General features: G+C 50.2%; 2 protein-coding genes, 1 long non-coding RNA gene and 1 pseudogene across 5 annotated transcripts in view; 1 reads left to right on the top strand and 3 right to left on the bottom strand.

Moving 5' to 3' along the window:
• Positions 1–2,594, bottom strand: part of AP2A1 (adaptor related protein complex 2 subunit alpha 1) — a 35,122-nt gene extending 32,528 nt beyond the window's left edge. For both annotated transcript variants that reach the window (XM_019658301.1, XM_019658302.1), the window contains exon 1: positions 2,326–2,594. In XM_019658301.1, the coding sequence (XP_019513846.1) occupies positions 2,326–2,392 (67 nt within the window). In that variant the 5' untranslated portion in view covers positions 2,393–2,594. The remainder of the gene's footprint in view (positions 1–2,325) is intronic.
• Positions 2,595–4,513: 1,919 nt separating this feature from the next.
• Positions 4,514–4,820, bottom strand: LOC109391046 (60S ribosomal protein L36 pseudogene; annotated as a pseudogene).
• Positions 4,821–9,795: 4,975 nt separating this feature from the next.
• Positions 9,796–23,115, top strand: TSKS (testis specific serine kinase substrate). Of its 2 annotated transcripts, XM_019658143.1 has the most exons (11): positions 9,796–10,064; positions 10,469–10,694; positions 17,810–17,905; positions 18,113–18,196; positions 18,536–18,619; positions 19,181–19,470; positions 19,977–20,171; positions 20,601–20,774; positions 21,465–21,600; positions 22,698–22,822; positions 22,954–23,115. In XM_019658143.1, exons 1-11 carry the CDS (start codon positions 9,895–9,897, stop codon positions 23,090–23,092), a joined length of 1,719 nt encoding a protein of 572 aa, XP_019513688.1. In that variant the 5' UTR covers positions 9,796–9,894; the 3' UTR covers positions 23,093–23,115. The 2 variants fall into 2 exon arrangements, 1 of the variants encoding a protein (XP_019513688.1); XR_002125705.1 differs by lacking the exons at positions 9,796–10,064; positions 10,469–10,694; positions 17,810–17,905; ... (4 more) ...; positions 21,465–21,600; positions 22,698–22,822 and having other exon boundaries at positions 20,686–20,774; positions 22,954–23,042.
• LOC109390987 (uncharacterized) lies at positions 9,999–20,062 on the bottom strand. Its single transcript, XR_002125706.1, has 3 exons — positions 19,963–20,062; positions 13,999–14,195; positions 9,999–10,143 (listed from the first exon to the last, which is right to left on the bottom strand). It is a non-coding gene; the product is annotated as an uncharacterized LOC109390987 (long non-coding RNA).
• Positions 23,116–23,891: the final 776 nt, after the last annotated feature.

The following is a 23,891-nucleotide window of genomic DNA, read 5'->3' as shown; positions in this document are numbered from 1 at the left end:
CCAGCTGAGCCAACACCATCTTGCACCTGGACGCCTGCAAACAGCCCCTATTTCTTTCCCTGCTTCCGCTCTTGCCTCCAGTCTGTACTCTTCACAGCAGCCAGAGAAATTATTTTAAAACATCAATGAGCTCACGTCCCTCCTGTGCTCAAAACCTTCCTGCCTCTCTCATTTCACTCGGGGAAAGGCCAAAGAGCTCACCATGACCCACAAAGCCTTACACGATCGATCCCTGTCCCCTCTCTGTCCTCAGTTCCCACCCTCTTTTTCTCTTTCAGCTCCAGCTACACAGGCCCTCTCACTCTTATGCAAACACACAGCAGGTGTGCTGCAATCTCAGGACCTTTGAAAGCACTGGACCCCCTGCCTGGATCCATTTCCTCCAAAATCTACAGGGCTTACTCCCTCACTTCACCCAAGTCTCCACTCAAATGTCAGCTCCTCGGTGAGGCCTTCACTGAGCACCCTCTCAGTCCGAGACCCTCTGCCCCCTCTCCTTCTTTATTTTTCTTCACAGCATAGTCTGACATTCTATCATTTATTGCCAGTTCTCTGTGTTTACTTTCTCCCTCATGACATGGTACTCCCAAGGGCAGGAATTTTTGTTCACTGTTGTAGCCTCAGTCCCGCCGGAACAGTGTCTGGCACATGTTAGTGATTAAGAAGTACTTGTCAAATGAATGAATGAACCTTCAGAGGCAAGATGCTATTATCAGTGAGGTTTGCAGACAAGAAAACTGAGCCTCAGAAAGGTTAAGTGACATGCCAAGGGTCTCATGTCTGGCAGGTATCAGAGGCAATGCACACCTGCTTCCAACAGCTGACAACCCCACCTAGTCCACAACCCCTCATAGCTCCACCCCTTTTCATGACAACCATAACATCACTCCTCCACCTGATACCAACAGTTTCCACCCTTTCTGTTCATTGAGTACCTACTGCGTGCTAGATCCTTGAGTGCCTAACAGAGGCCACTCCTCAGATCCAGCAAAATGACAAGAACAATAGCCAACATCCTTCTGGTGCCTGGAATGTGTGAAAGGCCTCATTCACACACATTATCACAACAACCTCATCAGGAAGGTGCGATCAGCATCCCTTCCTCAGACAGCTGAGGAAGCAAAGAGGTGAAGTCCCTCAACTCAAGGTCACACCACTGGGGAGTGACAGCATTCAAACTCAAACCTAGGTCTGGCTGAACCCAAATCCTGTGTGGAACAGCCTCTGAAGCTCTTGGCAGCTCCAAACACCAACACCAGCTCCCAGGAGTCGGGACTGACTGGGTGCCAGGCCTCCCATCGTCATGACAATCCTTCCTGCTGGTGATCACTGTCCCATATTGAGATGGTCAGAAGGGAGAGGGCTACAGATTCAGGACTGTCATGCTCCCTGACCCCTGACCTCTCTCTAAGACCAGGCTTCTTCTACTCCCCAGCTTTTCAGATCTCTTCCCCACAAATTCCAAAGGCTCCCTGGCCTCTTCTTTGAGCTCTGGGCTCTCCCCTTTCTGGAACATCCCCTAAGTCCCCACTTTATAATATCCTCTCCTTTTCGGGCCCCAGCTTCCTGTCTCAGGTTCTTCTAAGACTCTCCACCTGCAGTGTCTCTCCTCTATACTCCTTGAGTCCCTCCTTTCCCCTCCGTAACCCCTCTAGCCTCCTCTGCACTGCCCTCCATATCTCCTAAGCAATCCTCCATCCAGCCCCTCTACCCCTCACCAGGGTCCCGCTATAGGTCCCCACTTTACCATCTCTCTTTCCCAAACCCCTGGGACTTTCTATCGCTCCCAGGCCCTCTCTAGGCACTAGCCAAGAGCCTCAATGACCTATCTAGCTCCTTCCCTCTATGACAACCCCTCAACCAGGCCCTCAAGCGAGGCCCCATTAGGCTTCCAGTGTTTCACGTCCTCCCAGTCCCCTCTAGCCTCCTCCCACTCTATCACTCCACAGAATACCCCACCCCCCAACCCATCCACCACCTTCCCTTTGTAGCTACATCAGGGATTCCTCTAACCCCATCGCTAATACGACCCCTTCAGCCTATCATTCACAGGGACACCTCTATGCCCCCATCCTCGGAACCTTACTAGCATCCTCTCCTTTAAGACCCTCCCAGGCGCCTCTAGCCACTCCGTGTCGTCACCTCAAGAGGCACTCTATGACATCCTAAGCCTCTCCATTCCCCCCACCCTAAAGTTCCCCCCGGGTCCAATCTATCCTTTTCCTCTACGACCCCAATGGTTTTCTATCCCCGAGCCCCTCTGTAACCCTAGAACCCCTCAATTCCACGCTCCCCATCTCCGGTGTCCCCCCGCCGCGCTCTCACAGTTCCGGATGTCGGAGATGAACACCGCGAGCCCCCGCATCCCATCGCCCTTGGACACGGCCGGCATGATGGCGGTGGTGTCGGCTCCAGGCCTGGCCGGGTAGGGCACAGCGCAGCGGGGGCTGGCAGACAGAGATCGGGAGGAAAGGACCCCAGGCAACGCCGAGGAGCGGAGCCGGCCAAGGGGGGAGAGCGGGCGGGCAGGCAGGCGGGCTGGCAGGCCGCAGCTCCGCCCCCGGCCCCTCCCCTCCCCTCCGCCGCCTGAGCTTTCAGCCTCCCATTGGCTGAGGTCACTGCTGCTCAAATACGGATCTCCCCATTCCCTCTCTCATTGGCCTCATGGCAAAGGCACGCCGCTACGATTGGTCCAGCGCCCCGCTCTTTCCGTTTGGAGAGAGGAGGCGTTGCCGAGAGACGGGCGGAGTTCTGTTACGTACTGTGGGACCGCCCCCTCCGCGCGGATACTTGGGATACTGATTGGATTCGGACGCTTGGCACAAGGGAGGGATTGACGTGAAGGAAGGCGGGGGAGCGGGCTTGAGGAGGCGGAACTTGCGTTGACTGGGGCCAATAGGCGAGTAGATCGCCCCCGCAGGCGTCGCAGATTCACCGGGTCCGTCCTATTCCCGCCCTCGATTGGGCGGTTATGTGGGCTGGAGTAGGGTGATAAAAGGAGGAGAAGGAAGGAGAAGGGAAGGTGTCACTCAGCTGGGCTGGGATAGGTGGAGCGTCGCCTGCAATTCCCTGCTGCAGAGAAGGGGGTGGGAGGGGCAAGAAAGCGTGCGGTGTTTACTGCGCAAGCGTGTCTGTTTCCCTTTCTCCTTGCTCTCCTCCACCTACTCTCTTTAAATCTTATAAGCCTTCCCCCCACCACCTCCTCCTCCCTTATTTAGCGGCCAAGAAGTTGAGACCTAACTTGTCGGGAGACTAAGAATCCCAGTGTAGAGGAAACAGAAATTCAAATCTTGTCCCATTAATCAGAGGTTAAAACTGAGGTCCAGAGAGGCTGAGTGTCAGAGTCGGAATTAAACTATATTTTGGCTTTTAACGACTTTTTAATAGACAATGCCTTTTTTGTTGCAATCATAATGCGATTATACGGATATCAAGTCAAAATGGTGACTCTCCTCCACCAGACTTGCAGCTCCTGAGCAAGAAGGGGACCTGGTGCTGAAGAACACTGGTTAAGAGGAAGGAATAAGTGAAACTGCTGTGTTTGGCCCAACCACCACCCTTCAGTGCTCCAGAGACCCGCTTTGGTTGACTGGCTTTTGGGAAGGCAAAGCCTCCGGAACTGCAACGCCCAGGCTATTGGGAAATTTGGGGCAAAGGGAACAGGAAGAGTCCATTTCTGTCACCGAGGAACTAAACCCCACCCACTACCCTTTTCTAATCTCAGAAAACTATTAGTATTCTTGGAATGAGCCTTGGAGGAGTGTCCTGGCTCCCAGGAACATCCACGCTGAGTCCTGGGGGGATGGGGATGAGGGCGAGAAGAGCCCACCTTCCAGGCTCAATGGGTCTGTCCATTTGGGTTTCCAGGAATGGGGCTTGGGAAAGTGTATTCTGGACAGACATCACTCAGCTGTTTTAGTGAACAAGAGTGTCCATTCTTAATAAGGGTTGGGGGTGCTGTTTGCCCCTAAAGAACATAGAACAACCCCATTAAAAACAAAAAAATTCTTAGGACCAGGAGCTGGAAACAGTCCTTTTTATGAAAGATATGTTAAACATCCACGGTCTGGAGGGGTCCAGTCGTCAATGGGAGGACACACTTTCTCCCAGAGGATAACGTCATTAAATTATATATATATATATATATATATATATATATATATATATATATATATATATATATATACACACACACAGTGGGGGTTCAAACTAGTCCGCTTTTTGAGAAATGTGAGGAGAGACAGACATCCAGAGTCCCAAGAACAGGTCAAGTCCTTCTCTAAGGAAGGAGGAAAAGCCACCTTCTTCCCCACCTCAACTCTCCACCTTCCTCTCACCCACCACCTCCAACCCTTCACTTTTCATTCACCTGCAGTTAGATGGAGTTAATTCTCAGTTCATAGTGTGGGTAAAAGGGAGAACTCAGTCATCTCCCAACACCCTACAGAGCCCATGAATTAACCAAAACTTTTTTTGTTTCTGAAAAGGTTTTATTACACAGAGGGGATGTGGCTCAGTCCTTCTTGGCAGCTGCCTTCCTCATAGCTGTAAGGACTGCTCAACTCCTCTCTTCCTCTTGGCACGAAGTGTGTCCTCACCCTTTTCTTGATGAACTTCAGGGCTCACTTGTCCCTAGAGACTTTGAGCAGCTCCATGGTGCACCGCTCATAGGGGGCAAAGCCGCACACCCCTTGAATCGTGTCTCACAGAACTGGGGTGAGGCGCCCGCAGCGGTGTCAGCTGTGCCTCGATTTTCTCACATTCTTAGTCACCTTGTGGCCCTGGTTGAGGTTCATGGCCATGGGGTAGTACAGAGCCATGGCTGGAGTTCCTCAAAGGCTGCCGCGGCTGAAGGAGCCAAAAAATTTTAACACAACGCCTAAAGCAAAGGCAGTCTGAGGTCTAATGAGTCAGATTGACAAAGAAGACTTCAACTTCTGGAAAAGCAGGTACTGTTTGACAGGGCTTGTGGGGTGAATGTGGCACCCCCTATAGGAGCTCGTGGACTTGACCCCTGTTGAATTAGATCAGGGCTTTCCAATATACAGGGGGTGCCAAAAAAATGTATACACATTTTAAGAAAGGAAAAAACTGTATTAAAATTGTAGTACTCAATATATACCGATAACTAAAAATAAATACAACTCATGTGTATACATTTTTTTGGCACCCCCGGTAGATATACAGTGAGAGCCACAGGTATAAATTTCAATTTACTCCAGGCATGTGAAAAGAAAAGTAAAAAGGTGAGATTAATTTTAATAATATATTTTATCTGACCCAATATACCCCAATATTACATTTCAACATATTTGGCATGCTTATTTATCTAAGTCTTTGAAATCCAGGGTTTTTTGCTTATAACACATCTTAGTTGAGACTGGCCACATTGCAAGCCCTCAGCAGACACAGGCCATTGATAGTGGCTGTGATATTGGATGGCATAGGACTGGATTTGAGCAAGACAATTTTGGGGCTTGGGGGCTGACCCACTGCTAAGTTTTAAGACCAGGTCACAAACAAGTCCACATTTGGGGGTCTAGATGAGGTTTTGCAAAGTCCATTTTGGTTTTAAGACAGAGCATTAAGAGGGAACCCCAAAAGCCCCTTGAAGAGCTCATGGGTTGAGCCATCAATAGCTTCTAAGACTTTGACCTGAGCAAATCAGCTCTCAACTTTCTCCAGAAAAACTGGATTCACCCCCAGTCTTCCCATTTTGACAAATGGGCCCTCTATCAGTCACCCAGGCACTCTTGCTAGAATGCCTCCCATCTGTCACCTCAAACCAAGGCCACAGCACATCCCAGGGCCAGCCACCTCCGTTCATGGCCACTGCCTCACCCCGTGCAGGCCACCACCACCATCATCTCTTGCCTGGAATTTTGCAGTGATGTCCTTTGCTGCTCTCTTTGCTCCCATCTTGGCCACCCATAGCCCATTCTCCACACTCACCCAGGGTGCTTTTTACAACATCAATCCATCGTATCCTTCCCCAGCTTAAATGCTCAAGCCACACTGGCCCCCTCTTGGCCATTCTGACCCTCCAGACACATCTCTACACCCCTACCCCTACTGCAGTTTTCCCTATACCTGCCCCTTATCCTTCAAGATCTCAACTCAATGGCCATGCTAAGGAGAGAACTTCTGGACTTCGAGATTTATTATTATTTATTTTATTATTTTAAAAAAGATTTTATTAGGGAATTGGGGGAGGGAACAGCTTTGGGGAATCCGGGAAGGGGAACAGACAAGTTGCTGTCCTTTTGTTCTTCAGTCTAGTTGTGGAGGACGTCGCTTCACTGGCCCATGTTGGTATTGTGATCATTGCACTCTTCCTGGCTGAGGCAGATCGGTCACCGGCCTCTGGACGGCCACTCACGGCAGCTCATGCTGGCTGCCGGCCACTCATGGTAGCTTACAGCAGCCCAATGCAGCCCCACAGCAGCCTAGGCCGTCACTGGCAACTCACGGCAGCCCAGCTCCTGGTGGAGCTATTGTTCGCCATCTTAGCTGTAGAGGGCGCAGTGTCACTGGCCCATGTGGGATCCGAACCAGTGGACTTGCTGCTCAGAGCTTGCACTCCCAAGCCAACTCTTTCTTTTTTATTTTTTTTAAGATTTTATTGGGGAACTTGGGGAGGAAAACAGCGTTGGGGAATCAGGGAAGTGGAATAGACAAGTTGCTGTCCTTCTGTTCTTCAGTCTTGTTGTGGAGGACATCGCTTCAATGGCCCGTGTTGGTATTATCACTTCACTCTTCCCAGGTGAGGCAGTCGCTCACCGGCCATTGGACAGCCGCTCACGGTGGCTCACCGCAGCTCACGAAAGCTCACGCCTGCTGCCAGCCAGCCCCACTGCAGCCTACACCGTCGCCGGCGACTCACAGCAGCCCAGCTCCAGGTTCACCATCTTAGCTGTAAAGGGCGCAGCGTCACTGGCCCACATGTGGGATTTGAACCGGGGCCCTGCTTCTCAAAGCTGACATCTTAAGCCAACTCTTAAACAACAAGCCACTCGGCCGGCCCTAGACTTAGGGATTTAAAGTAAGCCCTCCTGGGGGCCAGCCAAGTGGCTCAGTTGGTTAACAGTTTGCTTAAGAGCATGAGCTCTGAGCAACAGGGTCGCTGGTTTGATTCCCACATGGGCCAGTGAGCTGTGCCTGAGCTGGGCTGCTGCTGAGCTGCCACTGAACTGCCAACTGGCGGCCGGATGGCCCAGTTGGTTAGAGTGCATGCTCTTAACAACAAGGTTGCCAGTTCGATTCCCACATGGGATGGTGGGCTGTGCCCCCCCCACCCCCACCCCCGCAACTAGATTGAAAGTGGTGACTGAACTTGGCGCTGAGCTGTGCCCTCCACAACTAAGATTGAAAGACAGCAACTTGATTTGGAGCTGATGGTCCTGGAAAAACACAATGTTCCCTTCCCTAATTGCCCAACACTGTTCCCTTCCCCAATTCCCCAATACAATCTTTAAAAAATAATAATAATAAAATGTGTAATCTTATTTTAATAAAAAATAAAGTTAGCCCTCCCTAGACCATATGCTCTCACTTATATATGGAATCTAAAGAATAATGAACAAAAAAAATAATAATAAAGTAAGTCCTCCCTACTATACCCTCCCTAATGTGTTCACTCTCAAGCACATTATCAGCATTTTTTTAATTGTAATATAAGGTAAGGGAAGGAAACTAGACTTCAGGTGGTAAGCTCACAATATACAGATGTCAAATTATAATGTTGTACACCTGAATGTTATATATTGTTATTAACCATTGTTAACCCAATAGATTTAATAAAAGAGAAAAAAATAAATGCAAATAAAAATTTTTTTATTGTTATAGAAATTTTCAAATATACCCCAAAGCAGATGGTATAATGCACCCCCATACACCCAGCTCCAACTATGGTTAAGATAGTCCTTTATTGTTTGACCCTATAATGCCCTCCATTTCCCTTGCCCACTCCACTGGACTGTTTTAAAACAAGCCCCACCTCATCATACCATGTCATCCCCATCACCCAGTATCTTCCCCAACATTTTATTAGGAAAATGTCTAAGTATTCAGCAAGTCAAAACAGCCACACAGAGTTGGCCGAGTGGCTCAGTTGGTTAAGACCACAAGCTCTGAGCAACAGCGTTGCCGGTTCAATTCCCACATGGGCCAGTGAGCTGTGCCTGAGCTGAGCTGCCAACAGGTGGCAGGATAACTTAGCTGGTGAGAGCATGGGCTCCTAACAGCAAGGTTGCCAGTTCAACTCCTGCATGGGATGTTGGGCTACGCTCACCCGCAACTAAGATTGAACATGACACCTTGAGCTGAGTGTGCCATGAGCTGCCGACGGGTAGCCGGATGGTGACTGGACTTGGAGCTGAGCTTGCTATGCCCTCCACATTTGTCAATCTGGCCTTCTTCCCTCCATCAACCCATTTTGTGTTTTTGATTCATTCAAAGTAAGCTACAGACATCAGTGCACTTCATCCTGTGGTAGGTTGAATTGTGTCCCCCAGAACCTGTCAATGTGACCTTGTTTGGAAATTGGGTCTTTGCAGATGATCAAGTTAAGGTGAGGTCATTTGGGTGGTACCTGAGCCAATATGACTATGTCCTTAAAAAGGAGGAACTTTGGACACAGAGGTAGACAGGGATAGAGAGAAGACAAATATGAAGACACAGGGAGAAGATGGCCATCTGTAAGCCAAGGAATGCCTGAGGAGAGAGAGGCCTGCCACAGATTCTCCCTCACAGCCTCAGGCGAAACCAGCCCTGCTAACACCTTATCTTGGACTTCTGGCCTCCAGACCTGATAGACAGTACACTTCTGTGATTTAAGCACCCCCTCCCTCCAGTCTGTCGTACTTCATTACAGCAGCCCCAAGAGACTAATACACACCCAAAGTCTTGAATGCTAGAGTTAACTAACTAGAATTCCATGTTTGTTTAGATTTTTTTTAAAGCTTTTCTTGGGAAATTGGGGGAGGGGAACAGTGTTGGGGAATTGAGGAAGAGGAGCAGCCAAGTTGTTGTCCTTCAATCTTAGTTGTGGCAGGTGCAGCTAGCTCAGCTCCAAGTCCAGTTACCATCCGGCCACCTGTCCGCAGCTCTCAGCTGCTCAGCTCAAAGTGCCATGTTCAATCTCAGTTGTGGGTGGGCGTAGCCCACCATCCCATGTGGGAGTTGAACTGGAAACCTTGTTAAGAGCATGTGCTCTCACCAGCTGAGTCATCCTGCCACCTGTTGGCAGCTCAGCTTGGGCGCAGCTCACTGGCCCATGTGGGAATTGAACCAGCAATCCTGTTGCTCAGAGCTTGCGCCCTTAACCAACTGAGCCACTCGGCTGGCCCAACATCTGGTACTTTTGTGTGTTCCTGTCTATTGCTTGCTGGCCCCCTCCCAGGCCCACCCACTCTCCCCATAGAATGTTAGATCCTCTAGGGCTGGGGCTCCATTCTCATTCACCACCATCTTCCAGATCCTGGGAAAGTGGAAGCCCAGGTGATTGCATGAAGAATCAAGTATGAATATTGGGGACTGGGTGACCTCACAGTTAGCCTCAGGAGAAGGAAGGTGGACCCCTCCCAAGAGCCAGTGGTCCCATCCATTGTAAGTTCTAGTCTAGAATGAAAAACTTTATGGAGTTCCGAAGCAAGGGATACATTGTGGGTAGAAACAGAACCCTGGACATGAAGGGTTCACTGAGACGCTCCTGGGGGGATGTCCTGAGCCAGCAGCACCTCACCCTACCCCTGTATCCACCCCCCCTTAATGAGGCCCAGTGGTTGAGTCCTTTATGAGGCAGGCTTGTGGGGACAGGAACTTTGAGGGTCAGTGGTCAGAGTAGGTGGAGTGTCTCAGAGGAAGGAGCCCCTGGGAGCAGGGCCCCCACACGCCATGGCGAGTGTGGTGGTGAAGACAATCTGGCAGTCCAAAGAGATCCATGAGGCTGGGGACCCCCCTGCGGGGGTCGAGAGCCACTCCCAGCTGGTTCCTGAGACTCCTGGGGGGGTGACCAGCCCAGCCAAGGGGAATGCGAAGAAAAAGAAGGCTGTGTCATTCCACGGGTGGGTTTGTCGGATCCTGTCAGGGATGGTCCTAGTGCCCAGCACTGCCTCCAACAGAGCAGAAGTCCCACCGTGGGTGCTGGAAGAGAGCAGGGAGAGGAGGGGGCATAAGAGGGGCAGGCAAGAGGGCGATGGGAAAGGAGAAATAAAGAGAGCGGGAGGTATCGAGGAAGAAGGGAGTGGGGACAATGGGAAGGAGGTAAAAGTTAGTGGGGAAGGAAAAAATCAGAAGGGGGGCATTAAAAGAAGAAGGAAGTAGGCAGCAGGGATGGAGAAGGAAGGAAGGAAGGAAGGAGGAGGTAAGGCTGGAATTAGAGAGCAGGGAGTGTGGAGACAGGGAGAAAGAAGGGGCCATATTCTACTGAGGCTATATCCTGACCCTCCTGCCTGTCTCTCCTTCCCAGGGTGGAACCTCGGATGTCCCATGAGCCAATGCACTGGTGCCTGAACCTCAAACGGTCCTCGGCCTGCACCAACGTGTCCCTGCTCAACCTGGCTGCCATGGAGCCCACCGACTCCTCGGGAACAGACTCTACCACAGACGACAGTGGCCTGCTGGCACTGCCTGTGCCCCCCACCTCCTCCACCCCACCCTGGGCTCCAGATGACCCAGACATCACAGAAATACTGGTGAGGGGCACCTGGGTGGGGAGATGGTCCTCACCCTGGTGGTAGGCAAATACTGAGGAGTTGGCGGGTGGTGGGGGGTGTTATCTTGGTTTTGATCACCCTTTAAAGCCCAGAGGAACTGCCTCCTTTTCCCCTAACAGCCAGCCATGAACCTGTTCCATCTTTGGTAAATGATGCCTGCTGCCGGGGAGTTGGTCTTTAGTTCATCCAGTCACTTCCCAATGTCCTGGGTGAGGCTGGGGTCACAGATAGGAGTCAGGCCAGGTCCCTGCCTGGAAGAAGCTCCCAGTCTGGTGGGGCAACAGGCACAAACTGAGGTGATAAACTTCATAATGGAGGTAACACTGGGGATCCCAGAAAATGGCCCTTTAAACCAGGCTGTAGGTATTAAGGAAAGCTTCCTGGAGGAGGCAGTGTTGGAATTGGGCTTTGATGGATGAGTAGGAGTTCTCAGCGGGGCTCAGCTAAGAATCTGGGGCAAAACTTGGAGGTGAGCAAGATCTAAGGGAATTTAGAGAATTCCTGACTAGAGCATTGAGTACTATAGCTTGTCCTTTAACTCCCCATCAACCCCTGCCAGGCTTCTCCTGGGCCAGACCCTGAACTGAGCTTGATGTGGACACTAAGAATTATGCTAACAATAACCATGGTCATAATGATGCTAATAAGATTCGCTAGCATTTACTGAGCACTTTCCGTGTTCTGGGGAGCCTCAGTTTCTTCATCTGTAAAATGGAAATGCATGTGTTTCTACAACGCGTATGATGTGCCAGGCACTGGTCTAGAAGCAGGAAATATAGCAGCATCCAAGACAGAGTTCTGGATATAACTGTACCCACTTCATGAGGTTGTCATGAAATGAAGTATTGCTCATTCATACAAAATGTTTAGCACAGTAGCCAGCTGTAAGCACAGAATACGTGTTGTGGGAGTTATCGTTATTATTATTTGCCCCCCCTTTCACAGATGAAGATAATGAAGCCCCAAAAGGTTAAAGAGCATACCCAAGGCCATGCAGCTTGTACATAGTGGAGCCAGGCTTAGGAGTTAGGGTAGGGGTGGGAAGCACCCTGCATTGATGGGGCAGTGAGGTCACTTGTGGAAGCCCTGGAAATGGAGGCCTTGGCCCAGCCAGCCAGGGTCAAGGAAGACTTTCCAGAAAAGGCAACATTCAGGCTGGGTCCCAAAGATAAGAAAGGTGTTTGTTCCCCAGGCAGAAGACAGGGAAGGGTGTTCCAGCTAGCTGGAACAATATGTGCAAAAGACCAGGGGTTGAAAAGAACCCAGGTAAGGGGGCTAATTGCAAGTTTGTCCCTGTGGCTAAAGTGTGGTGTGTGAGAGAGACGAGGCTGGAGAGGGGCAGGGCACAGGCTACACAAGCTGAGAAAAATGGCATTCTTCTGAGGGCAATGGGAAGCCATTGAGGGTTCATGGGCAGGGGAGAGAGAGGAGTAACTTAGGGTATTGTCCCCACTCCCATTGATTGAGCACCTACTATGTGCCAGGCACTGTGCCATGTCCCTATGGTGGGGATCTCGTTTTCCTCTCTTAGAAGTTCTGTAAGGGAAGTGGTGTCATTACCAGTTTAAAGATGAAAACAAAAATAACTGAGGTTGAGACAGGTGGAGTGACCTCTGCAAGTTGAGAGAGCTTGTAAGAAGCAGGGCCTGGACTAGTGGGATTAACACTAAAGCAAAAGCCCTTTCTTTCCCTAGAAAACTCCTCTGGGGCTGGGTGGGAGATGTTTGAAAGGTAGAGGCTGAAGGCAGTGAGGCCCAAGAGGAGGCTGAGCAAGGGTCCAGGGTAGGAGGACCAGACAGAGAGAAGGGAACAGGGCAGAGTCCTGGCAGGATGGATGGCCAAGGAGACATCCCCTCCCCCAGCCAGAAAAGTTTCCTCCCTCTGTCTGTGAGCGCCACTCAGGCAGCACTTAAACAGGTCTGCCTCCCGTGAGCTATTTCTAAGTCACGTCCTCCAGTGGATTGTGATGCCTGAGAAAGAGCCCTGGGCAGCCAGGATCAAGGCCTGATGCTGCTGCCAGCTCGCTGTGGGGCTGCAGGGGAATTATCAGCCTCTACAGGGCTTCAGGTTCCTTCTCTGTGAAATGAAAGAAGTAATGATTGCTAACACCTCAGGGTACGTGCAGGAGCAGTGAGAAGGTGGACAGTAAGACCACATACAGGCACTCAGCATCTGAGCTACATCAGGAGAGAAAGCTGGAGACAGGCAGAGAGGAGGGGACAGAAACCCAGAGAGGAAGACAAAGGTCCAGGGAAAGGGGGACAAAGATGCAGGGAGGGGGAGAGAGATCCAGAGAGGAAAGGGTCAGACACCAGGGAGAGAGGTGAGACAGACAACAGGAGAGAGGACAGAGAACCAGGGGGCATGGAGACCCTGATGGAGAGAATGACAAGTCCTAGATTGGACAGTCAATGAGAGAATGATGAAGCAGGCAGCTTTGGCTTTTGTTTTAAGCTATGACATCTTTAAGAGGCCAAAGGACGCAACTGAAAAATCGGTATTGCACTTTGGGAAGGTCAGTGAATCAAGGCAAAGATGGATAGGAGGGGCCCTTTGACCCCTGCTCGGGACTGGTCCTGCTGTCTGCAGATTTCCCTGAGGCTGCTAGGAGCATTTGGCTCTAAGTCCCTTCCTGGTAGATCCCACCCTGTTGTCCTTATTTTTAACAATAACAATGCTGACACTAATCACTGTGCTTGGCTTACTGATCATACCTGCTGACTCTTTGCACTGCCATCGGAGCAGGGTATCATCATTCCCATTTTATGAGAAAGGAAACCGAGGCAAGCTTGGAGTGGGGATTTGGATTGCCAAGTGGGTGGCCAAGGAGGGCTTTGTTCCCAGGTCTCTGGCTCCCTATCACGCTATTCATTTCTCAGCCAAGCGTGACAGGCTTTGCCTTCACCACTCCACTCATCTGTGCTCAGTGAAGCTAAAACTCACCTCCAAAGAACCCAGCTGCCCTTTTCCAAAGAACTATTGACCCCAGGGCCTTTCTGATCCAGCCTGTTTTCCTCCCAACAGCTGCCCTGTGAAGGTAGCTAGTAGTCCCATCTCCACTTTACGGGGTGGGAAACAGAGGCAGAGAGGTGAAATCCCCTCCCTGGGGTCCTTCAGCTAGTAAGTGGGAGAACTGAGTAGACCCCAGGACTTGCTTTCCTAGTTTTCCCGAATAGCTATGCATGGGAACCCCAAGACCTTCAGGGTTTTCAGTTTCAAAGATCACTTTGTGTACTAGTTAGCTATTGCTGTGAAACAAATTATCCCTAAACTTACAACAAACCTGGAGTGGCCTAGTTGGCTGGTTCTGGATCAGGGTCTCTCATGAGGTTGCAGTCATGATTTGGGGAGGGGCTGCAGTCATCTGAAGGCTTGACTGGGGCTGGAGGTCATGCTTCCAAGATGGCACACTCACAAGGATCTTGGTTGGAGGCCTCAGTTCCTGGGCCTCTCCATGAGTGGCTGCTTAAGACATGATAGCTGTCATTCCCCAGAGAGAGAGAAAAGGCAGGAAGTCACAGTTCCTTTTATGAACTAGTCTCTTAAGTCACATACCATCACTTCTGCATTATTCTATTTACTAGGTATGCATCACTAAGTCCAGTCCACATCCAAGTGAGGGGACTAGGCTCACATTTTAAAGAAGCATCAAAGAATGTATGGACATATTTTAAACCACCATAGTTTTGTGTGTGTGTGTGTGGGGGGGGGGTTGTAGATACCCTTCATCTGGGTGAGAAAGTTCCCTTCTATTTCTAGTTTCTTGAAAGTGTTTTTTATCATGAAAGGGTGTTGGATTTTGTCAAAATTTTTTTTCTGGATTGACACAATCATGTTTTTTCCTTTTATTCTATTAATATGATATATTACATTGATTAATTTCTGTATGTTCAACCAACCTTGCATCCCTGGGATAAATCCTACTTGGTCATGGTATATAATCTTTTTTATATTATGCTGATTTGGTTTTGTTAGAATTTTGTTGAAGATTTTGTGACTGTGTTCAGAAGGGATACTGGTCTGTAGTTTTTATTTTCTTGTGATGTCTTTGGCTTTGGTATCAGGGTAATACTGGCCTCATGAAATGAGTTAGGAACTGTTCCCTCTGCTTCTATTTTTTGGGACGAGATTGAGATGCATTGGTAGCAATTCTTTTTTAAATGATTGAAGATATATGGTATTGGGCTTTTCTTTGTTGGAAGTTTTTTTTTATTACTAACTCAGTCTCTTGTTATGGATCTATTCAGATGTCCTAAGTTCTTCTTGAGTCAGCTTTGGTAGTTTGAGTTTTCCTAAAGATTTTTCCATTTCATCTGTTATCAAATTTGATGGCGGGCCGGCTGAGTGGCGCGATGGTTAAGAGCTGGCTTGGGACGCCGGAGGGCCCCGGTTCGGATCCCACATGTGAGGGCCAGTGACACTGCCCTCCACAGCTAGGATGCTGAACGGCAGCTCAACCTGGAGCTGGGCTGCCATGAGTCGCCGGCGATGGCGTAGGCTGCAGCCCCTGTGGCAGTGGGTTGCCATGGGCTGCCCTGTGTAGCTAGCAGCCAGCGTGAGCGGCCAGCAGCCACAGTGAGCGGCCGTCCAGAAGCCGGCAACAGATGTGCCTCGCCCGGGAAGAGCGCAATGATGGTGCCAACTTGGGCCAGTGAAGCAACGTCCTCCACAACTAGAATGAAGAACAAAACGACAGCAACTTGTCTGTTCCCCTTCCCCCAATTCCCCAGCACTGTTCCCATTCCCCCAATTCCCCAATTCAAAAAAATATATATTTAAAAAAAAAAATTTGATGGCATACAATTCACTTATAAACCTCTTTCTTTCCATAAGATTGATAGTAATGTCTCCTCTTTTCTTCCTGATTTCAGTAATTTGAGTCTTTTCTCTCATTTTTGTGGTCTAAAGATTTCTCAATTTTGTTGATCTTTTCAAAAAACAAACTTCTCATTTTGTTGATTTTATCTACTGTTTTTCTATTCTTTATTTCATTTTTTACCACTCTAATCTTTACTATTTCCTATCTTTTGCTAGCTCTGGGTTTAGTATGCTATTTTTTTTCTGGTTTCTTAAGGTAGAAGTTTAGGTTAATTTTGAGTTCTTTCGGGTTTTTTTGTTTTTTTAAAGATTTTTATTGGGGAATTGGGGGGATGGGAACAGTGCTGGGGAATTGGGGGAAGGGGAACAGACAAGTTGCTGTTTTGTTCNAGTGAAGACATGCCATTCCCACTACAGAAAACTTAAAAACATTATTGAAAGAAGTTAAACACTTCAATAAATGGGGGATTGTATCATATACATGGCTTTTAAGGTATTATAAAGATGTTACTTCTCCCCAATTGATTTATAGATTCAAAGCTCATAGGTTTGATATTTATTAATGTGGCTTCACAGGGGGGATCTTAAAACCCCTCAGAGAATGAAAAATCATTCTCATTTTATAGAGTGCTATGGACCATATGTTTGTGTCCCCCCAACATTCATGTGTTGAAACCCTAATCCCCAGGGTGATGGTAATTGGAAATGGGGTTATTAGGAAGTAATTCGGTTCAGATGAGGTCATGCGAGTGGGGCTCCAAGATGGGATTAGTGCCCTTATGAGAAGAGACACAATGTGAGGATACAGCAAGAAAGCAACCATCTGCAAGCAGGAAGCAGACACCAAATCTGCCAGTACTTTGATCTTGGACTTTCCGGCCTCCAGAACAGTGAGAAATAAATGTTTGTTGTTTAAGCTGCCTGCTCTATGGCATTTTGTATAGCAGGGGCTCAGGTCACCTTATAAAAGCAGAAACCACGGCAGGTCTTGTCTAGTAAGAGCTGTGGCCACTTCCAGAGACACACCCTGAAGCAGAAAAGAGGGAGTCATCTCCCTCACTACATCATTCCATCTCCTGCCCCTGCCTCAGAAGAAGCCTCTGAATGCCACCATCCTTGTTAGTACCATAACGGCAGCAACTGTTTGATCCCCCAAGTCACTCACTTCAGATGCATCTTCATCAGTCAACATGGATGATAATATATGATTAACCATCACTGCATACTGTGGATTACTAGCATCCCATTTTGCAATGTCAAGGAGCTCATCACTGTGTTTGATCCCTAAAAACCAATTAAACCATTCTCCAAACCCCATCTTTGAGAATCCGCTTCATATTGCAAATAATTGGTGTCAGTCAAGGTACACCAAGGAGACAAAAATCACACCAGTTATTTTAACAGAGATGATTTCATACAAAGAAATGTTACAGACGTAAGGATGGCGGACTTCTGCGGGACCCAGGAATCCTGAAACCATGGATTATCAATATATGCTATGAGACATGCTTTAGATGTTTTTTTTCTGGAAGCCCTGCAGCTACCCTAAAAAGTGAATGTATTGTAGAACAGACCTATGGCCAATGGTGGCAGAGTCTACATAGAACTATGCTTCGTGGTGTTCTGGGAAAAACCTTTCGACTNTCCCGAGTGAGGCAGTCGCTGGGCGGCTCATGGCAGCTCACGCTGGCTGCCAGCCACTCACAGTAGCTCACAGCAGCCCACTGCAGCAGGGCTGCAGCCTAGCCATCGCTGGTGACTCACAACAGCCCAACTCCAGGTTGAGCTGTTGTTCACCATCTTAGCTGTAGAGGGCGCAGCGTCATTGGTTCTCATGTGGGATCCAAACCGGGGCCCTGCTGGTCAGAGTTAGAATCCCAAGCCAACTCTTAACCAAGGCGCCACTCGGCCGGTCCCGAGTATGTGTTTTAACAGTCTATTTTATTTATGTCTGTGGACCCCAAAGGCATTTATCTCAGTGTTTGGGTTGAGACCATCTTTCTTCCTGCACATGTCTAAGCATTCCCTCCACACCCCGACTCCCTCCTGGTCCTACTGATTTTTCTTCCGATCCACCAAGCAGAAAACAAGTCCACCCCTGGTTTTACAGAGCAGGAATACCAAGAATGAGAGGTGCAGCCCTGGCCCAAAGTCACACAGCCACTCCAGGGCAGAATCAAGGTGTAAACCGAGCCTCCTCCCAGTTCTAGAGTTTTTCTTTGGGTTGGGGTTTGCGTCCACACACCGATGACACTCCTGTCTCCCATTCTTCCCAGAGTGGGGTCAACAGTGGATTGATCCGTGCCAAAGACTCCATCACCAGCTTGAAGGAAAAGACCACCCGGGTTAATCAGCACGTGCAGACACTGCAGGTATGAGGATCCCTCCTGCCCCAATACTTCCTCTTCCTCCAGGGCCAAGTTGCCCACTTACAACCTTCCTACAACTCAATGCACCCATAGCCCAGTTGGGGAGGTAGAGGCTCAGAAGGAAAAGTGACCTTCCAAGGCCCAGCCTCTCCTCCCCATGGGGTGTCCCCTTGCGGTCCTGGCTAACTTCTCCTCCCTTCCATGTTCCAGAGTGAGTGTTCTGTGCTGAGCGAGAATTTAGAAAGAAGGCGGCAAGAGGCGGAAGAACTGGAAGGGTACTGTACTCAACTCAAGGTGAGCCACTGGAGGGCAGGAATGGGCTGAGGACAAGGGAGTGGAGGTAGGAAGAGGGTGGAAGGAAAAGTGGGGAGGAATGGTGTGGGTGGACATAAGAGAGGTGGGAGGAAGTGGAAAAGTAGCATGGGAGAGGTCCAAGGAGGAAGCCATCCCTTTAACCAAGGGAACCAGGCTCCTAAGGGGCAGACCAAAAAGCAGAGGGCAAACGTGGAGGGAGAAGTGGATGTGTCTTATATTTGGAGTTGGATGGAGCCTGTGTAGAAATAGAGAGGGTAAGGGTTGGGACCCGGGACTGGAGTGGGAAGGTAGGGTCCCCGTCCTGGTGTTCTAACCCAGGAGAACTGCCGGAAGGTGACCCGGTCAGTGGAAGATGCTGAAATAAAAACCAACGTCCTGAAGCAGAACTCGGCCCTGCTGGAGGTAAGGGAGTGGTCCCAGGATTTGGTAAGAGGATCAAATGCATGAGGTACTTGAGGTAGACTTCAGGGGGAACTTCCCTCCCTACCACCACCACCACACTGCCCCTTCGTGTTCACAGTCATACTTATCCATGCACAGTCACATTCAGGTCCCTGAGGGAGGGACTTGTGTTGGACTTTGAGTGGGAGTGCCCATCCTGCCCACATGCCCACTCATTTCCCAACAAAATGTTGGAAAAACTTCAATTGTTCTTCCTAAACAGGAGGGACTGCTTTTTGACACCTTGGAGGACTAGAGCTGGGGTGGAGGGCTGGATGGAGAAAGGGAGGCAGGCATTAGGAGGTTAAAGTGAGTTGGACTCCACCTAGCCTTCAAATGGGACAAACATCCCCAGAAACAGCAAGTGGGAGTCAGTCCACTTAGACTTCCCAATATCCTATCGTCCACATCCATTTACTTTCCAATCTCAGGAATTCATTGGGCGGATTTGGGGTGGGGGTGGAGGTGATTGTGGGAGGCAAGGGGCTGGACACAGTAACCCTGCCCTCCTTCCCCTTCCAGGAGAAGCTGCGCTACCTCCAACAGCAGCTGCAGGATGAGACACCACGGAGGCAGGAGGCCGAGCTGCACATGCTGGAACAGAAGCTGGAGGAGGGTCTCTCCAAGCAAGATTCTGGTCCTGGCCCCACCGCCCAGCCCCCAGGCTGTCCTGATCCACCAGGAAGCCCCAATGAACCCCCACGATCACGCCTGGCCATAGGCGGCCGGGGAATAGGGTCCCGGGCAGGGGAAAGCCCCATCCTGAGCGAGCAGGAGTTACAGAAGGTCTCTACCGGCCTTGAGGAGCTGAGGTGAGTGGGATGGGGGTGGGGGGGTGGGGGATGGAGCCTGGAAGATCTTCGAGGACAGGGCCCAGGGGGTGGAGCCTCGAAGAACCTGGGAGGGAGTGTTCTGCGGGAGGTGACCTCAAAGGGCAGGACTTCAAGGAACTGAGCTTTGAGTACAAGAGTGGTGGGAGGTCTGTTGAGATGGGCGGGCTTTTGCGGGGGGGAGGAGTTGAAAGGGCAGGTCCTTGGGGTCTCCAAATTCAAGGGGCAGGATTGGGGTGAGCAGTGCCTTGAGGAGGCAGAGTCTGGAGGAGCTGATATGGGGGTGGAGGGCAGGACAAGAGAAGGGCCAGGATACCTGAAAAGGGGGTAAGCCAGGGCTCTAGAGGACATGAGAGGATTCCAAGAAATGGACAGGACTCCAGAATTTGGGGCCTGGGTAGGTCCGGAGCCTTGGACGAGGTCTTGGCGAGGCGGGGCCGATGAGTTCAAACCTAGCCCTGACCAGTTCCTTACCTCGGCTCCTCCAGGAGGGAGGTGTCCTCGCTGACTGCTCGGTGGCATCAGGAGGAGGGGGCCGTGCAGGAGGTCCTGCGGCTGCTCGGGGGCCTGGGCGGCAGGCTCGACGGCTTCCTAGGCCAGTGGGAGCGAGCACAGCGAGAGCAGGCGCAGACGGCACGGGGCCTGCAGGAGCTGCGGGGTCGAACAGACGAGCTGTGCACCATGTAAGGGCCCAGGTGCAGGGTAGGGCTGTGGGAGAGCGGAGCCTAGGGGTGGACCAATCAATCAGCTGGGGCCGAGAGGTCAAGACCATGTACTGACAGGAGAAAGCTGCAATTAGAAAGTAAGGAGGGGTGTGCCATCCCTAATAAGGACTGAGGGGCGGGGCTAATTAGAGACTAGTTGTCCCATACTTTAAAAGGGCAAAGGGAGGAGCCAAATAGGAATAGGGAAAGCCAATTAGAGCACAAGGAGGGGCATTCCAGACCTTAAAGCACAAAAGGAGAGGCCAATCAGAGCAGAGAGGGGCAGGGCATGGGGGAGTATTCCCGGTGAGTTGGAGACAGAAATTCTAATCTGGGATGCAGCCTTGCTAGCAGGACATATTCTTTAGGAGAGGTGACCTTGCAGCACTGGTTATTCTCATGTCTCAGGGTGGAGCGGTCAGCGGTGTCTGTGGCTTCACTGAGGAGTGAGCTGGAGGGGCTGGGCCCAGTGAAACCGATTCTGGAGGAGCTGGGGCGGCAATTTCAGAGCTCTCGAAGAGGGTCTGACCTCTCCATGAACTTGGATCGGATCCCCCAAGGTTCCTGTGCCCGCTGTGCCAGGTAAGGGGCCCAGGCCTGGCCTCTAGGTGCATTCTAGGTCAAAGCATTGAAGAAAATGGGGCACTGGCACAAAGGGAAGGCAGTTCATTTTGGGAGATAGGGCATCCCCATGCATGCATTGTGGGACGGGCCAGTCCTGGTGCATTATGGGAGCCATGTTTTTTCCCTCCCCAAAAGGTGGAGTCAGTGTCTTGTGGAACACAAGAGAGTTGATACATTTCAAGCATCCTGGATTTCTAGTGCATGTGGGAAGAAGGTTGGGATGTAGTATTTGGTGGAACTCTGGGTTTCTCAGTGTATCGTGGGGAAGGTGAGACCTTGGTGTATTGGAGAGCCAGGGGATACATTACATGCTTGGTCCACATTAGGAAGAGGGAGGACTTCCAATACAACGTGGGATCAGGTTTAACTAGTGCAGTGTAGGAAATGTGAGTTTTTGGTGAACTGAGGGCTGGCTATCTGGTGCCCTTTGGGAGTGGGAATCCCCAGGCACTGTGGGAATTCCCACACCGTGGAAACCAAAAGATATCTGATGCACTGTATGTTGGCCCTAGAGCACGGTGGGAATGTTGCATGGGTGCATAGTAGAAACAGGAACTAGGAACTAGGTGGAGGCTGGGCAAGTAGGCATGGAGTATCTTGAGAATATAGCACTAGGCCTCTTTCAACTGGTGAATACCCCTTCCCCAGCCAGGGGCAGCAGTTGTCCACGGAGTCCCTGCAGCAGCTGCTGGAACGAGCGTTGACCCCGCTAGTAGACGAGGTGAAGCAGAGGGGCCTGGCTCCTGCCTGCCCCAGCTGCCAGAGGCTACACAAGATGATTCTGGTACCAGGGACCATGGGCCACCATGCCCCACCTTTCTGTCAGGGCAGGGGGAGGGAAGCCCCCGGTACAAGGTGCTGCTAGTGTGTGGCAGGATGGGAAGGGCTGAGCTGTGGGCAGTAGGGATTGGGGGAACACTGGGCTCTAATGCATTTGGGTAGAGGAAGTGTAAGCAGTTTGGTGGTTGGTGAGTCATAGGTCATTCATTATGGAGCTTTGGGTGATGGACTTTAGGCCCAAAGCATGATGGGGCACTGGATCTGGTGCATTGTGGGACACAGGAGACAGACATCAGTCTACAGCTTCATGGAATATAAACCTGGTTTTCTGGAGACCTTAAGAGAGGCCACACATTATATGGAATCACTGAGGTCAGATTATTGGTCACAATAAGTTAGTGCATTAAGGGAAATGGAACCACAGGTCTTCATGGGGCATTGCACCGCAGACTCAAGCCCAATAGCTGATGGAACTTGATGCCTGTGTACATTCTGAAACATAGGGAACTGATGTATTATGGGATATTGGCCTAGTGTATGATGGGATATAAGTTACAGTGGGTGAGACAGACAAGTGAGGGAGTATGGGCCACTGATGTGGTAGAGCTATGGGACTATGACATGATAGGAAATAGGGCCTGGTATATTCTGGTATATAGAGAACCAGAGCACTAAGGACTACTATTATAATAGAGATGCTAGTCTACAGATAAGGAGATGTGAGGGCTTGTGAATTATGGAATGTAGAAGGTCACCAAATGATGGAATGTTGGGGCCCAGACACATATCCAGTGCATGATGGTTCACAGGCATTTGGGGACAGTATGATAGATACTGATTTAGTGATTGCTGGGACATAGAAGGCCAGTGCATTAGGGGACAGACAGTGTGACAGACACAGGTTTAGCACACAATTGGAATTTGGAAGGCCAGTGTACTGTGGGATGCTGGGGTCAGTCTCAGGTTGGAGGCATGATCGGAATACCCTGGGTGAGGAACTCGGCCCCATGGGACCCTGCCCCTTGCCCTCCGCGATCCAGCTCCCCCTCCACCCCTAGCCCAGTCAGGCAAGCCCAGCTGCGTCTACACTCCTCTCCCCAGGAGCTGGAGCGCCAGGCCTTGGCCAAACATGTCAGGGCAGAGGCCCTGAGCTCCACCCTTCGGATGGCCCAAGACGAAGCCTTGCGGGCCAAGAACCTGCTGCTGACGGAAAAGATGAAGCCGGAGTGAGGAAGGAGGCTGAGGGCATGGGAGGAGGGTGAGGTCTTCGGGACTGGGCCTCAGTCATCCCCTCCTTCCATTTCAACTGTAGCATCTGGCCCCACCAGCACCAACTCCTCTCTCTCTGTTATTACAGGGAGAAGGTGGCCGCTGTGGACTATCTACACTTGAAGATGTGCTCCATCCACGATCAACTCAGCAACCTGCCACTTGAGGGGGGAGGAAGCAGTGGGGGAACTCCCCCAAAACGTGGGGGCCCAACCCATGAGCAATAAATGGCCCCTCATGCTGGCATGAATTTGGTCTCCTTTTTGACACCAAAAGATGACTACTAAATTGGACGCACACCGTGCACCAGCCTCTGTGCCATGACTCAGCCAACAGGCTATCTTGGTTTGAGAGAGTTGTTAATGGTCCAGTTCTTTGAAAACAAAATAGGGGGTAGAAATAAGGTTCTGTGGTCCAGTTTGGGCTGGCCAACCAACATTTTTTGGGGGTTATTTTTACTAGATATATTGTCTATTGCTGTGTAAAAAATTATCCCAAAACTTAATTGCTTAAAACAATAAACATATTATCTCACAATTTCTGAAGTACAGGAATCTGGGAGTAGCTTAGCTAAATGGTTCTGGCCCAGGGTCCTCATGAGTCCGTGATCAAGATGTCAGCTGCGGCTGCACTCATCTGAAGGCTTGACTGAGGCTGGAGGTCGCACTTCCAAGATGGTGCAGTCACATGGCTCTTAGTTGGAGGCCTCAGTTGCTTGCTGTCTGTTGGCCGGAGGCCTCAGCTTCTCGTGAGAGCTAATTTCTCCCACAGCAAGCAGCCTGAGAGAGAACAGTGCCTTTGATGACCTAGTCTCTCAAGTTGTATACTATCATTTCCCCTTTCTATATTCCTTAGAATCAAGTCACAAAGTCCAGATCTTACGCAAGGGGTGTGTCAAAAAATTTGCAGACATATTGTGAAAAGAATGTCAAGTTGTGGACATAGTTTAAACCACTGCAGTAATGCTATTTTTAAACTTTTAATAAAAGTATAATATAAACAGAAAAATTCACAAATGAAAAGTTC

Source organism: Hipposideros armiger, unplaced genomic scaffold, assembly GCF_001890085.2.
Source record: "Hipposideros armiger isolate ML-2016 unplaced genomic scaffold, ASM189008v1 scaffold_283, whole genome shotgun sequence".
Taxonomy (NCBI): Eukaryota; Metazoa; Chordata; class Mammalia; order Chiroptera; family Hipposideridae; genus Hipposideros; species Hipposideros armiger.
This window is presented reverse-complemented; position numbering and strand designations above follow the sequence as displayed.

Coding starts and splice junctions, on each gene's coding strand:
- TSKS (XM_019658143.1), top strand. CDS start 9,895: ATGGCGAGTGTGGTGGTGAAGACAATCTGGCAGTCCAAAGAGATCCAT. Junction 10,065..10,468: donor AAGGCTGTGTCATTCCACGG/GTGGGTTTGTCG, acceptor TCTCCTTCCCAG/GGTGGAACCTCGGATGTCCC. Junction 20,172..20,600: donor ACAGACGAGCTGTGCACCAT/GTAAGGGCCCAG, acceptor CTCATGTCTCAG/GGTGGAGCGGTCAGCGGTGT.